The following is a 14,838-nucleotide window of genomic DNA, read 5'->3' as shown; positions in this document are numbered from 1 at the left end:
CTTTACACGCGAAGAAAAAAACCTACTTTACGTTTAATGTAAGTCAGTGGAACCAGAATTTTTTCCAAGTCATAGAACTTTTGAACACGTATTTTAAGGGTGTAAGTTGGTTACTCCCCACCTCTGTGTGTATATAACATTATATACTTAAATAAAAAGCTAGACATTTTATAAAACTGTACTAAAACAAGTGACAATACCTTTAAAATTCCTCCATTGCAACTGTGCCACGGTCCCCCAGAATCGACCCCAAAGAAAAAAAAATCATACTACTCATACTCAGCGTCCTAAAAACAGTTTTAAAAGAACAAAAATGTATTATGGACATGTAGCCCCGGGTCTCTGGGGGTTAATACAATTTTTTTTTCACAGCATTAGCGGCAGCTTCTCTCTGATATCTGCTACCGGTCCGATTAGCTCGCTGGCTAACTAGCTAACACAAATAACCACCATGAGCGGGAACTGGTTCCACGCGCAAGAGAGACACGTCACCGCTGGCGCGCGAGAGTAACGGTCGTTATTTTGAAATCGCTAAAAGTAGCTTAGCATTTTAACGTAGCTAAACTAACTAACGAGCTAAAATATCTAGAAACAAAACATGGCAACGTGGTATGCAAACGACTCCTCTGAAGACGGCGATGTAGTCCAGGAGACAGAATACGACGAAAGCGAAAAAGACACATCAGGTAGCGTTAATTTAGGCGAAAAAGCAGTAAACGATCCTCCAGAGGAAACCTGCAGCTCCCACAAGACGGCAGGCGAGAAAAGGGAGAATTTTAACGGCAAGAAACTCCTAAATCCCGATGGAGAGCAGCCAGATGATTCTACCAAAGAGGCTCAGATGTTACCACAGATTTATATCCCCACAAAGCCGCTCACATATGAAGACAGAGTCGCCCTCTTCTGCGATCAGATACTCGGGACCTGCACGGTAAGTTATGCTATTAGCACGATAGCTAGATAGTTAGGTTAGGTTAGCTAATGTTCGCTGGAGTCATGACACAACTGACGTCTTGCTAACGGTTAACTTAACCCATTAACGTCCATAACTTAAATTAGACTTTTCATTTAGTCTGTGTTTATTTGCATGATCACAAATCTTTTTTAAATCAAATCTTATGGATAAAAAGTGAATGTTAAACGTTATTTTATCATCATATCATTTTAGATACATTTTGGTCAAATAGGAATAGAAAAGAAATATTTGAGCTGGCTAAATCAGATCTCTGCTCAGTCTCATGTAGGTTACATTTACCTAGCTTACATGGTGAAGTCCTGTTTGAAATCAGAACAAGATTTAGGTCATTTTCTGCTTTTTCTGAAATCTGGCACCTGAGAAATAACCCTCAAATTTTCTAACTTTGATCAAAGTATTGTCACACATAGCTATGTATTAACTCTTTTGTGTCTGATTCATCTCACCCCAATTTTAGCTGAATAATATCTCCATAAGAAAAGTGTAAGATCTCATCATTTTCTTATATAGATTAATTGTTTTTCGCAGTCTCTCAGTGTAGAAGGAGAACTCATGCCTTTCTCATTCAACACCGGAACATATTACAATGAAACGCTTATGTTAATCTCCTCTTTTTTCTAAGGGGGTTTTAGGAGAAAGAATTTAGAAATCAGGACTGGGTTGCACCAGTTTATTCTTAAGTTTGGATGTAAAGTCTTTACTAAGTCCTTAGTTAACACTAGTTTCACACTATCCTTTTACTAAATTCAGTTGCAACACAAATCCGTAAGTCATGTCTTAACTAGTAACAACTAATTAATGCCATGGCGACATGTTCAGAATCAGTCTAAAACTGAATAAAACTAATTATCTATAGCAACTGTCTGTTTATTCTTTAATAATTCTCTGATACCACCAAATACGCAGCTGTTTGAACGCTGTGTGTATTTAGCTTAATGCTTGAAGTTAAATCCAGAGCAATGGTTAGAGTTGTAAGCAAAACCACAGCATATAGCCTTTAGAAGTTTTAGCAATTTAGTTAACCAAAAATGTTTGTGACTTCACTGTGTTTTCTGGTGGTTTCGTACACCTGCTTAGAGGGTGGTGTAAATATTCAGTAACTACTAAGCTTAACGTTAAAACTCGCTTGTGTGGTGCAACTCGTTTTGTTTTAGTAATGCATAAACCTGAACTTAGTAAACACTTACTTTACAACTAGCCTACGTTTGAACGTATGCATAGCTGGTGCAACCGGCCACAGGGGTCCTTCTTTAATACAATATTGACATCTGCTTTATTTCTTTGGGACAATCTTGAAAAATTATTATTTTTTCCTCTGGGTAGTGATTTTAACAAAAGAGAGAGAATCCCAAACTGACTGTGAATAAAAGTATGATAATCACATGTCTACATGAAAATTACTTGAATTAAAAATATCAAATGACTACTGTAAATGTTCACACAAGATATAAGTAAACATTTCCATCACTCTAGACCAATTGGAACATGTTCTGCTGTATTTTTTTGTATACTAAATTAAGTTGTTGGTACTATTGTTAATTTCTACCAGGCTGAAGAGGCAGATGAAGCGATTGCCTTTTATATAACTGAGCAAATCGGCAATAAACGCTCTTGAACAGCAGTATGGAAAACTCCCCCTGACGTCCTGTTGTTGAATTGTGATACTGAGGATGTGCCAGGTGTTGGCGTACTTGTCCAGGTACTGTGAGTTTGACACAAATGGACAACTGGTATTATGACAATAAGTATGGACTATAAGGTACAATATTTATGTCTCACTCTCAGGTGAATTGTACACCACGTGAAGGAAAAGTGCTCCCACTTCGTGTAACTGTATCTGTGGCAGAACCGCTCTCCTCAAATGTTGCTAATCTACCAAGAGAGTTGGTAGAAGAAGTCTTGAAGGAATATGATTACTCTGTTCCAATCTTAGATGTATACCCTGTCCAGGGGTTAGGCTCTGAAGTGGACGATATCGCTGAGGCCCTGGAACATGCAAGGTAAACACATGTATTATCATGGTCATCAAAAATGTCACTTATTTATTATCAGCCTTCCGAACCGTATTCTTAACATGAAATACATAATACAGATGCTCAGTCCTCTAAGAAGATCGATAAATATGGAAGTGTTAGGCTATTCAGTTTCATAATAGAGCATGCTGTTGCCATGTAATTCAGACATCAATAATACTCATAACTGAATTCAGATAACAATAATACTCATAATTGAATTACATTTTGTACAAATTTATTCAATTCAAAGCTTGATTTTTTTGTTACTGGAAAGCGAACATTAAGGTATAATATTTCCTTTGACCAATAGTTCTTTTTTCATGGATTAGGTTTTTCCATGATTTCCTGTGGAGAGATTGGGACGATGAGGAGGAATGTCCAGAATATGCAGGGCAAATTGAGAAACGCTTGCAGCTGTAAGTTACAACATTGACATACTGTTCCCAGTTTACACCTACCTTGTGCCTACACTCCTTGGTCATTTTCTTAGGTGACATATAGGTACACTTTCATGGTTTACAATTACTGACTGTAGCCCATCTGTTGCTGCATAATTTAGCAACCACCCATCTACTCTATCCATCATTGGAAAGAAACCACCATACCCTCAGAGTGCACCTAGTGGTACAGCACTAACAGCATTGCGCAACATCATTTTTCAGTCAAAAAGGCCATTAAGTACAAACTTTTTATTTATTCTGTCCAAACTTTGCCTTTATTGACAGCCTCCATTCTTTTTGAGAGACTTTCTTTCGGTTTTAATTTGCAGGGATACATCCAAAGTTCAGTCTTTGGTTGAAGTGGGTTAAATTTTTAGCTTTTCTCACAATCTAAGTAATTCCAAACACATTCTATGATGTTGAGGTCTGGACAGTCCATTGTGTTGAGAACACTGGCAGTTTCTTTGTTTGATTTTCTCCTTTTTGGTCTATTTCCTTTTCTCGGCTTCTTGACAGCCGCACATCCATTCAGAACCAGCGTTGTCTTCTCACAGTGGAACACTGTGAATTTTTAAAAATCTAAAGCATGAGTAGAGCTTGATTTTTTCCTATCTCTCAAACATGAAAGTTTTAGGTGCTGTTTATCTGCTGAGGACAGTTTTAGTGGACTACCAGGTTTTGCACGGTTGTTAGGAGTGACAATTTGTATTTTTAAAAGACTTTCATCTTTCTTTTGCAAGTAATTGTCTTTTATCTAACTTAAAAATATTGCCTGAAAAATGATTAACTTGCACTTAACTGTTTTGATTGGAAATACAAATGAAGGGTGGTCACTGACTTTTGCACTGTACCTAATCAATCAGCAACTCACTGTATCTCACTTGAGCAAAGTTTCCTAAAAGAAGTATCCCTAAATAGTAGCCATAACATTCTATTCCACAAAAGAATATTAACCCATTTGCGTAATGTATGATGTATGCCAATTGAAATAAATATTAGATTCTAAAAGCAGGATTTTTTTTTTTGATAAAAGCAAAGCAGATGTACAAACCCTATTCCAAAAAAGTTGGCGCAGTATGTCAAATGCTAACAAAACAGAAAGCAGTGATTAGTAAATTATAATTTTGACCTCTATTAAATTGAAAATGGTCAAAAACCAAAATTTGATATTTTACCCTGTGAACTTATAAAGTCCTAATTTGATGGCTGCAACATGTTTGTTTAAAAAAGTTGGGAATTGGGAATGTTTACCAAACTTTTTTGAAAGTGTATTTTTTGACAGTCTTAAGCTTAAGCAGTTTTAAGCTTAATAAGACACACATTTTCAAAGGGAGACAGTTCTGGACTGCAGGTAGGCCAGTGTAGCACCCACACTCTCTGATGATTATGCAGCCATGCTGTTGTAACATGCAGAATGTGGTTTGGCGTTGTCGTAATGAAATAAGCATGGACGTCCCTGAAAAAGACGCTGTCTAGCAGGCAGCATATGTTACTCCAAAATGTGTTCAATGTTAATGTAAAGTAATGTAAAGTGTGAGGGCACTGGTGTGTGTGTGCTGACTGGTGCTTATCTTTTCATGACCAACTGTGAGGTCACTGGAGCTCAGGTACAGTCTGTTTGAACTTAGTGGTTCAACTCTGTATTTTATGCATTACCATTCTTCCATGTATGGACAATATGTAAAACATGATTGTTTTTTCAGGGAGCTGGTATAGAGCTTTACCCACCACTGCAGCAACCAAACCAGTAAAGACCCCAAGAACTCACTGGGTGGCATCAATATGAAGGTAGAATAGATTTTAAGCAGAACAACTGGTCTTAATATTGTGACATTTAAATATATACAACATACAAATGTGACTGAAGGAACTACACAGTAGTGGCACAGAACGACAAAAACAATACACCAATTTTTACTTCTTGTCTCCAATATTCCTTTCTAGGTCCCTCCAGAGCCACAGCTCAGGATGTCTGAGAACTACATCCATGACAACCATGGCTATGGGGTGACAGTACTGGTGCCTGATAATATCCAAGGCAATGTTAATGAAGACCAGGTAACTGCAAGTGGTGACAAGAATGAATCTGGTCAGCTGGCCAAAGCTATTCAGAAACTCAGCACCAATAAGCTTGAGTCCAACAGCCTGGGTGAAGTGGGCCTGCTGCACAAAATGTGGCTCACCTCATAAAAAGCAATCTTAATTCACAGTTTGAGATGAAAATTAGCAGTTAGATTTGTTGCTGCCAAAGAGCATTTTAATGTTATTTAATTGTCCTTGTCAGTTGAGAGATTGATGAATGTCTTTAAACAAGCAGTTTATAACTTTCATATGACTTGTAGCAATTTATAATAGTCTTAATTCGTCTTTTTTGCAGTGAGTTGATTATATCTGAAAACAGATACATAAATTGAGTTCAAACAGCACTTAATTTAATGAGAACAGTTTAATGAGAACAACTTGTATTTTGTACATCAAATTAGGGCTTGTTTTGCCAGTTGTATAATATATTTTGCAATTTCGGTCACACATTACAGTCAATGAAAACATCAACAGACAAACTCTTGCTCAAATGTTAGATGTAAGCATGGCTTTTTTTATAACAGAATATTATTTCCATGCAACTTCTTCACTGGTAGCTGCTCGCGATCATGCATCATCTGTCGCAGAGCCAGAAAACAGGAACTCAGCACATCTCAATTGGACAGCACTCAAAAAGGACCTTCATGTTTTTGTACTTATGACCTCAGCAACAAACACAGAGATCTGCTGGTAGTATGAATATTTTGGACACAGATATTTAAGAAACTATCAGCTTTCAGAACTGTACAATCAAAATCAAAGGCTGACAACATCATTAACTGAGAGATGAGATGTCCATGAGGATCTTTATCTTACGGTCTGCAGGTCCTTGTCATGCTCCAGCTGATAGTTGAGCTCCTGCTGCAGGTCTGAGCTGATCTGCTCCGGGGTGCACTGCCAAGGAGTTCAAAAGAAGTGTGAAAAAAATTGCTCTTTGTTGCTGCACAAGCATACTGAACACACTTATTTCAGATACAACTTGGGCTTCATACTTTAATCATGGTAGCCAGTGCCAAACAGATGCACTTTGCAGCTAAGTCCTATGTGAGAAGGGTATTCTATACACAATTACTGCAGACGAATGTAACTCAGTCTAAGACTAATTAGGGCTGCACCGTTCTTGATTAAATGGAAATCACATTCTTTTGTTTAGAATTTAGATCACAATTCTCACTCATGATTCTTTAACATACACCAGTTTCATAAAGAACAGCATATAAATTTACTAAATTATTACAAAACATGCAACGAGTATACTAACAACTCAGTTATTACCTGCATAAAGACAAAAGATTAACTGCTTAATAAAATATCATTTGAGTCAATAAAATAAACAAAACAATTCTGAAAGCACTGCTAAAACAGACTAAACAGAAACCAACTGCTTTCCCCATAAATCAACTTCATATAAATCATAGCTTCATTTAACATATTGGAAATAAATAAAACTAAATGTGCCATAACTTTTGCACAAACCACATTGATTTATTTTTTCCACATATGTTTTAAATTCAGCAAATAAATAGTAATTGGCTTTAAAGTATGCAGGCGTGTTCTCTGTAGAAAGTGTGTACATATTATCAATAAAACACATATTTCAACCAGGGGCACCCAAATTTGTATGTATGCTAAAAGTACTTGTGGGTAAAAACTAGTGAAATGTTAAAGTAAAACTAGATAAGCTCCAAGACAAGGTTAACCTCTCTACAGAAAAATGGTCCTTTGCCTTATCTACACACATACACTGATCTATCTATCATTAAGTACACCTACACTCAGGGTTAATTATCCACATATTGTTCAGGTTTACAATTACTGACTGCAGCCCCTCTGACACTGTGCAATTCATCAGCACCCTCTACTCCATGCATCCAGGGAAAGGGACCACCATGGGACCATAGAGAATTATATTGTTATGAGTTGGTATGAGAGTGTCAGGCATAGTAGTATTGTGTTGAATCTTACAAAAGCCAGTGGACCCTCATCAATATTACTGCTGGTCCAAGGGTTCCAGTTGACTTGAGGGGGAGGCCAGGGCACCACACCTGCCAAGCTCTGCCTCTGAGAAGGTTCAAAATGGGCCATTTTCCCCTGAACAAGGGACACCGGACCGCTAGGATCCTGTGACAGTGAGGACAGAGACATAGGCATTTTAATGCAATTTGACAGTGAAGATCAAACCTGAGACCTTTATGAAATTTGTTTGATATAAAGAATTGAACCAAAGCACTTACAGGTGGAGGAATGTGGACGCCAAGCTCATGGATGATGCTCTGTAGTTGTTGCTTCAGATCTTCACTAACATTCACATCGTACGCTTCCACCTAGCATTTCAGTGAGAGGGAGAGCACAGCATTAGCAAATATCAAAGACGGCTGTAAATACACTGTTCCTATTTCACACCAGCAAACTCACAGTCTCTCCTTCTTTCTTCTTTGTCTGCCCTGTAAAAGCCTCGATGACGCCCAGATGGTACAGCTGTCGAACCATGGAGAGAGCACATGACTGTGCTGCCAGCTTCTTATTGGAGCCATGTTCACGAGCGAAGATTTCTGCACATTTTTGAGTGGGCATTAGCAAAGACGTTAGCTGGCAAAGTACCAAAACAACTCAACTACCACTTTATTAAGTGAATTAGATACAGTGTATCTGCACTATTGTTCATTTTATCAGGTGCATTTAGCATACAGGTGCATTTTGTAGCTCTCCAGTAACAGACTGCAGTCACTGCGGTTCTCTGCATAATTTGTTAGCCACCCTTCAACCTATTTATCAATTTGTATGGACTCGCATAGGACCACCAGTGAGCAGGTATTATTTGAGTGGTTTGATAATTGACAAATTGCAGCAACAGATGAGCAATCGTCTCTAACTTTATATCCAACACCACAACACCCACTATCAAGTCAATGTCACTGCAGAAACCACCCAAATAATTCTTGCCACATGATGGTCCTGCGAGGGTTCTGATCACCGTCAAACAGGAAAAAGAAAGGGAAAAAATTATGCAGAGAAACAGACTGAGTGCATCTCTTTTATTAGTGGACCTAATAAAACTAACAATAGGTCTGGATGTGGTATGTGTACCAAATGAAGTGGCCAGTGAGTGTATACTGCTTTTGAATCAAAGGAACAAACAGAATGATAGATACTTACTTCGTCCTAGCTGTCTTACAAAGATGAGCGCCATTTCATGAATAAGAGTGTCCACATGTGACTACTCCATCTTGAGCAGGTCAGACTTCCAACCATGAACCAGAACACTTCCATCTCAGCCGCGGAGGCCTCCATTCCTGACGGAGGAGCGACACCAGAAATCACAACCATACATTACTGCACCCCCACACACTCCAGCACTCGTCCAATCACAGACTCCACCATGTGGCACCTTAGTGCGGCCTAAGAAATGCCACATGTTTGTCATGTGTAAGGATGTGATTTCTGCTATCAGCAATTTTCTCCTAGCTTATTTTATTTTTCAGCTCTGCCAAAGTCAAGCGAAGACCACAAGACAACAGATTACATTTTTTCAATCAGATTACTGAAACTAAGCTGGGCAAAAGTCCAAATCTGAGTGTACCTGGAAAAGTAGTACAGCAATCGTGTTAGAGAAGCTGTTTGAAATACGTTCACCGAGATCTCCTTGAATAGTAGTCCTGCAGGTTAGCCCCTCGCTCCCACTGAGAATTGCCGAAACCCGAATAGCCTAGTCCAGTCACTCCAGGAACCGGAGCAGAGGCCTTCTCGGGCCCTATGGAGGAAGAAAGATTTGAGCCATGGCTTAAGTCTGCTTATTTCATACCATATTCACATTCATCACACCACACTCCACTACCATCTCAAAAGTATAAATATCCATCTATAATAGGAAGTTATATGCTAGAAAAGTACTGTAAACAAATGTGAATAAGCTTCTAACCCATTTTAGTAAGGAAATTACTGTATTTTTCACTGTCACATACTGTAACAAGTAACATACTCAGAGTTTGAACTTTAGAGATAAAAAAACAAAAATGTGTTGGTAGTAACTGATGTAGTTATCACACCTCATTTTTCCTGGCTAAATGTGGAGGTAGAGGACCATTGGCTGGCAGATTTCCAAAGCCACCACTTTCCTGCCCACTGCCATCATGCACATCTGGGACACTGGCCTGGTAACAGAATGATAATGACAGGCAGATGTCATTACTATGCAGAAGAGAGATGGTGTGAGAGTGAGTAGTAAAATAAAAGTCTGCCACTCACCCCTAAAGCAGGTACATCAGAAGCACTAATCTCACCCATTCGGACAAGATAATTCACAAAGTCCCTTGCAGCATTGGACTGGGCATCTTTCTTGCTGGTGGAGTTTCCCATTCCAATGTAACTGTAACCATCAACACGGACCTAAGGGGGAAAAAACAAACGCGTTTCAAATCTGTGCAGAATTTAGACAAAACCAGACAATCCACTTTTTGCTCCAACCACAAGTGCACCAGGTATTCAGTACAACAGCAAAAGACTATGTCAGGCTCCACTTTGTCAGGCAAGGGCAGAAAACTGAGGCTGCAGTGGGCACAGGCTCAACAAAACTGGACAGTTGAAGACTGGAAAAATATAGCTTGGTCTGATGAATCTAGATTTCTATGGAGGCACACAGATGATAGGATCGGAATTTCCCTTTGTCAGCATTCCACATTGGTGGAGGTGGTGTAATGGTGTGGGCAATGTTTTCTTGGTACACTCTGGGTCTGTTTATACCAGTCAGTCATCGCATTAATGCCACAGCCTATTTGACTATTGTTGCTGACCATGTGCATCCCTTCATGGTCACAATATACCAATCTTTTAATAGCTGCTTCAAGCACAATAATGCACCTTGTCACAAAGCAAAGGTTATCTCAAAGTGATTCCATGGATATGACAATGAGTTTAATGCTCTTCAGTGGCCTTCCCAGCCACCAGATCTGAGTCCAATAGAACACCTTTGAGATTTGGTGCAATGGGAGATTTGCAGCATGAAAGTGCACTTAAAAAATCTGCAGGAATTCCATGACGCACTTCAAGTTACAGCTTTGCTCAGTGAGTATGTGTGTCTGTATATGGTGATATATGGCTGAAATAGTTGTCCCATACATCTATATAAGCTAATATAAAACATATTTTTGAAATCAATACATGCCATATATTAGTTTTTCGTGTGGGTTCCAACGGATGACACTGCAATTTAAGCAAAGACCAGGCCAACTTTGCACGTCTGGGAAATCAACCATAGGAGACACTTGTCTAAAAATCACAATTTTTAACTAAGACAGTGTGCAAGATAAGTGAACAGACACAGCATGCCTGCTTACCTCACACATAAACTGCCTGTTTTTATTTCCAGCCGCCCTTATGTCATAGTTGGCCGTTAACTTCTTCTTACCGCACCATGCATACAGAAAGTTTTTAATGTCCCCCATTGTTTACAGTCCTCCTAGGAAAAAGCAGAAAGGTACTGAGATCATTAATAAACGAATATAATCTTCACATATGACTTTAATTTACACTCCATTAAGCAGCTGGCAGCAATCCAAGTCACCCAGATGAGTTGGCCTGATTTTGGCTGGTCACTCAAATACACTGATCGTTAGGTTCGCTCGAACGGAGACTCCTCTCTGACTTATGTGGGTGATGAAACAATCACTAAACCACACTCAGCCGCGCGCGCCGTCACCGTGATTTGTCAGCGAAAATGCTTCACTCTTCTTATTTGAATTTCCAGTTCCATCTTAAATGGTCAGCAGTTATAGCCTGGCGCCTCAGGCTTCTCGGTTGAATTTTCCGTTCCACCTTAAATGGAGCGGCAGGAGCTCCTCAAGCTTCTTATGTGGAATTTTCCATTCTACCCAGAATATAACTGCTGCACCATTTAAGGTGGAACGGAAAACTGATAAGCTGACGTCAGCTCAGCGCTTTTTTTTCTTCTGGTAATTTTGGACCGGTTTGTAACGTTAAAGCGGGACGCGGGAAAATCAGGTTGGCGGCGCGCGCTCTGAAGCTCGTCTGTGCGCGCGCGGCTGGGTGTAGTTGAGTGTTGGTTTAAAATAAAGTCGGAGATCAATCTCCGTCTGTAAAAGCGCCGATGAGCAGCAGAGAACTGGACTTTGCAGCGGTTTATCTCGCCATCACTGAGCTAATGAGTGGAACATGCTGCAGAAAGGAAACATCTGTAATCCCGCGAAAACACTTTACTAAAGTTAAATTCCTGTTCCAAGTTTCCGTTCCACCTTAAATGATCAGCAGTAACAGCCTGGAACCCCCTGACTTCTTGTTTGAATTTTCTGTTCCACCTTAAATGGTGCCGCAGTAAGATTTTTGCACCTCAAGCTTGAAATTTTTCACTCCATCTTAAATGTTGTTCACATTAAATGGTGCCTGAGATGTTTACTTACTGTAGGATGTTCCGCCCTTCAAGGCAACCCTAAAGAACCCACATTCCCTGAAAAATGGCCCTGCTCTTTATTATTTCTGTAATATTGTTTTCAGTTTTATATCTGTATTTATGAGAGGAAATATATTTACAATTCTGTACTGATGGGTTCAGTTACTCTAAAATAATCAGCTTTTTACAAATTATACGGTTATTTTAGATATATTGATTTAATACAATTTGTAGGCATATTTATAGATAAATATGAGTTTCTTTCCACTTTCATAAACAGATTTATTGAAGCTTCTCAGTCAATTTGAAGTTTTTTTTAAAGAAGTTTAGTTTATTTTAGATAAAATTAATTTTTAATTTTTTTTTAGATTTAACATTTATAGACAAATGAAGTTATTAAACACGCTGAATGGTTCTCATGACATCAGATAAGTTTAGAAATAAGAATCATTGTAAAACAGGATTCATAGGATTGTGCATAATTTTACTTATTTGACAAAAAATATGAATATTAAATAAATCTCACCATTTGACATCATCCTTTAAAACTTACTGAAACAAAATGATTCAAATTCCTGATTCTACAGGCTTTGTTTTTCAAAATTTAAACATATTCCACTAATTTTAAGTGTATTTTTGGTCATTTTATTTGGCAAAAAATCTATAAAACTCATTGATGGGGTCCTTATGAAGTTAAACCAGTGCTGACGACCAGATTAAGTGTGTAAATTTAATCTATGAAAGTGTTTTGTTTGGGTAATATTAAACTTAAATAGATTCATATTTGACCAGTTTTAGGTCAGTAAATCTATTGATCTCATTGATCGTTTCTCTCAAGCCAAGTTTAATAGGTACATGTTTCCTTTGTATATTGCTGAGATTTTTTATATACTTTATTAAAGGTTACATTTATATTAATAGGCAAGTAATAGATCTTTAATGGAGATCAATAAAACTGAATTTAATATTCTTAATTAATCTAAAAACAATCATTGTGTCTTTTCAGTGTGCATAGTGCAGTGGGTTAAGAAGTTGAATGACATGGTTGGATACCAGTGTGGGGAGAGCTGTACGGGATCATTCAGACGTTTGTCTTCTCTACACCAGACTGTAGGTGTGTAGGGACATATTTGCCTGGCTGCACTGACCAGAGGATGAAGTGCAAGTCAATGTTCGGAGAAGAAGTGAGGCATCATGATAGGACCTCATATTTGCCTTTAACTATTGCTTTTTGTTAGCTTGCATGTTTTGAGTTCAACAGCAGTTTGGTTTGCAGTTTGTTTCCATCCAGTACACAAATGGGTACCAAATGTGGTAAAGGACAATTATCCCACCATGCTTTATCTAGATACCGTTTCTGGTAATTGGTTTAGCTGCATTTTGTTAGATGAATCATTTAGATTCTGTTACTGGCCTTAAATTTGAAATCCATTCTTAATGAAATTCAGCATGCATATGCCAAATTTCTCCTGCTTGGACTGTTTCAACAAACGTCACATGTGTGGGGGTTAATCCCTGGTGTTGTATTCGCTACACTGTGTATTTGAGTGGTCAGTGATTCACAAGCACAGATGTGCTTTCAGGTTAGCTTAAGGTGCCCATTGTAGGGACTGGGCTAGCAGTCACAAGGCTGACTAATTGAGGGAGAATCTGTTACAGACGTGGATGTAGTAGTGGCTAGTGGGCCTTACCAATGTTTTCCACTCAACGTCGACACAGAGACTGGACCCTTCAGCCTTGGCTGAGTGTCCTTTATCATTCTTCCTTTATTTTTTAACTGTATTTCCTGCATTTGTACAATTCCAACATGTTTTTTCAGTACCTATCTGCACATCCCACAGATCTGGAGTACCCCATCATCGTGGCGAGAAGCGCATTACCTGGAATCTTACCTATCCCCTATGGTTGTCACAGTTTCAGACCAGGGTGGCAGGTGGGCTCTGGAATTGCCAATCTGCATTACAGAAGGCAGACTTCATCTCAGCATTAGCATCCCTCCATTTACTGCACTTCGTGGCTTTGAGAGACTTTGGTTCACCCTCCAGTGAAGTGTTCAGTGATTCACATTTTCTTGTGTCCTGGCCCCCATGTTTCGATAAGAACTTTCACTGGCTATCCGAACTACAGTGTCCCTCATGGTCTTCAACCTTAAACTGAAAACCCATCTGTGTCTGAAGAACTTTGGCACTAATCTAATTATTTATCGACACGTATTTCGCTGCACAAAGTCCCTTTATTTTCAGAGTTTCTTCAGAATATGCCCTTATTTGCCTAATGTTCTTGCTTTTCTCTCTCTACAATGCTGGTTTCATCTTGGACCAAGTGCCACAGGTTGATCGTTTGCCTTTGTGGTCCTGCAAGACCAGAAAAGTGTTGACCTGTATTGAAACATTGTTAATCGCCATTATTGACCACTACTGTGTTTTATTTCACTAACCTTTGAGTGCAAGTCAACAGATGTTAAGAGAAGATTTGACATGAAGTCATTGCCATTGACTTGTGCATGTTTATTTTTTTGATTGTTAGTGAATCCAGATTTAAAGTATTTTAATTAGCATGGAATTTTTCTGTGTAAAGTTTCTTCTTGGCCGCACTGACCAGGGGATAAAGTGGAAGTTGGGTTTCAGAAATGTGATCCAGGGTGTTAGGACTTTCATTTTGTTTGCTTTTTTTGTTAGGGTTGATTTTATTTATTTATTTATTTATTGATTTATTTATTTTTTACATAGTTATAAATGCAGATGACATACACATGATTGCCAAATGTAGTAATTGACCATTATTCAACTGCCCTGTACCTATTTGCAGTTTCTGGTAACTGGTTCAGCTGCATTTTGTTTAATGAAATATTTAGATTTTGGAACCAGATTTTAAAATCAAATTTTAAATCTTTTCTTAATGAAATTCAGCGTGCACACACCA

General features: G+C 38.5%; 2 protein-coding genes and 1 pseudogene across 2 annotated transcripts; 1 reads left to right on the top strand and 2 right to left on the bottom strand.

Annotated features, from left to right (window-relative positions):
- Positions 1–598: 598 nt before the first annotated feature.
- Positions 599–5,621, top strand: LOC118825404 (annotated as a pseudogene).
- A 661-nt stretch (positions 5,622–6,282) lies between these two features.
- LOC118826109 (ATP-dependent RNA helicase A-like) lies at positions 6,283–8,750 on the bottom strand. The gene is made up of 5 exons (XM_036596998.1): positions 8,670–8,750; positions 7,929–8,065; positions 7,748–7,837; positions 7,479–7,634; positions 6,283–6,407 (listed from the first exon to the last, which is right to left on the bottom strand). Exons 1-5 carry the CDS (start codon positions 8,701–8,703, stop codon positions 6,321–6,323), a joined length of 504 nt encoding a protein of 167 aa, XP_036452891.1. The 5' UTR covers positions 8,704–8,750; the 3' UTR covers positions 6,283–6,320.
- Positions 8,751–8,758: 8 nt separating this feature from the next.
- LOC118825402 (ATP-dependent RNA helicase A protein-like) lies at positions 8,759–10,954 on the bottom strand. The gene is made up of 4 exons (XM_036595989.1): positions 10,847–10,954; positions 9,759–9,899; positions 9,560–9,664; positions 8,759–9,264 (listed from the first exon to the last, which is right to left on the bottom strand). The coding sequence occupies exons 1-4, from the start codon at positions 10,952–10,954 to the stop codon at positions 9,229–9,231; spliced, it is 390 nt and encodes a 129-aa protein (XP_036451882.1). The 3' UTR covers positions 8,759–9,228.
- Between the last annotated feature and the right edge of the window lie 3,884 nt (positions 10,955–14,838).

Source organism: Colossoma macropomum, unplaced genomic scaffold, assembly GCF_904425465.1.
Source record: "Colossoma macropomum unplaced genomic scaffold, Colossoma_macropomum, whole genome shotgun sequence".
Taxonomy (NCBI): domain Eukaryota; kingdom Metazoa; phylum Chordata; class Actinopteri; order Characiformes; family Serrasalmidae; genus Colossoma; species Colossoma macropomum.
The sequence above is the reverse complement of the archived record's forward strand: the minus strand, read 5'-3'. Positions and strand labels throughout refer to the sequence as shown.

Excerpts from the sequence above, each read along its gene's own strand:
- LOC118826109 (XM_036596998.1), bottom strand. The coding sequence starts at position 8,703 with ATGGCGCTCATCTTTGTAAGACAGCTAGGACGAA. Across the intron at positions 7,838-7,928 it reads AGAAGAAAGAAGGAGAGACT|GTGGAAGCGTACGATGTGAA; the intron begins GTGAGTTTGCTG and ends CTGAAATGCTAG. Across the intron at positions 7,635-7,747 it reads GCGTCCACATTCCTCCACCT|GATCCTAGCGGTCCGGTGTC; the intron begins GTAAGTGCTTTG and ends TCACTGTCACAG.
- LOC118825402 (XM_036595989.1), bottom strand. The coding sequence starts at position 10,954 with ATGGGGGACATTAAAAACTTTCTGTATGCATGGTGCGGTAAGAAGAAG. Across the intron at positions 9,900-10,846 it reads ACAGGCAGTTTATGTGTGAG|GTCCGTGTTGATGGTTACAG; the intron begins GTAAGCAGGCAT and ends TTTCCCCCTTAG. Across the intron at positions 9,265-9,559 it reads ATTTAGCCAGGAAAAATGAG|GGCCCGAGAAGGCCTCTGCT; the intron begins GTGTGATAACTA and ends CTTCCTCCATAG.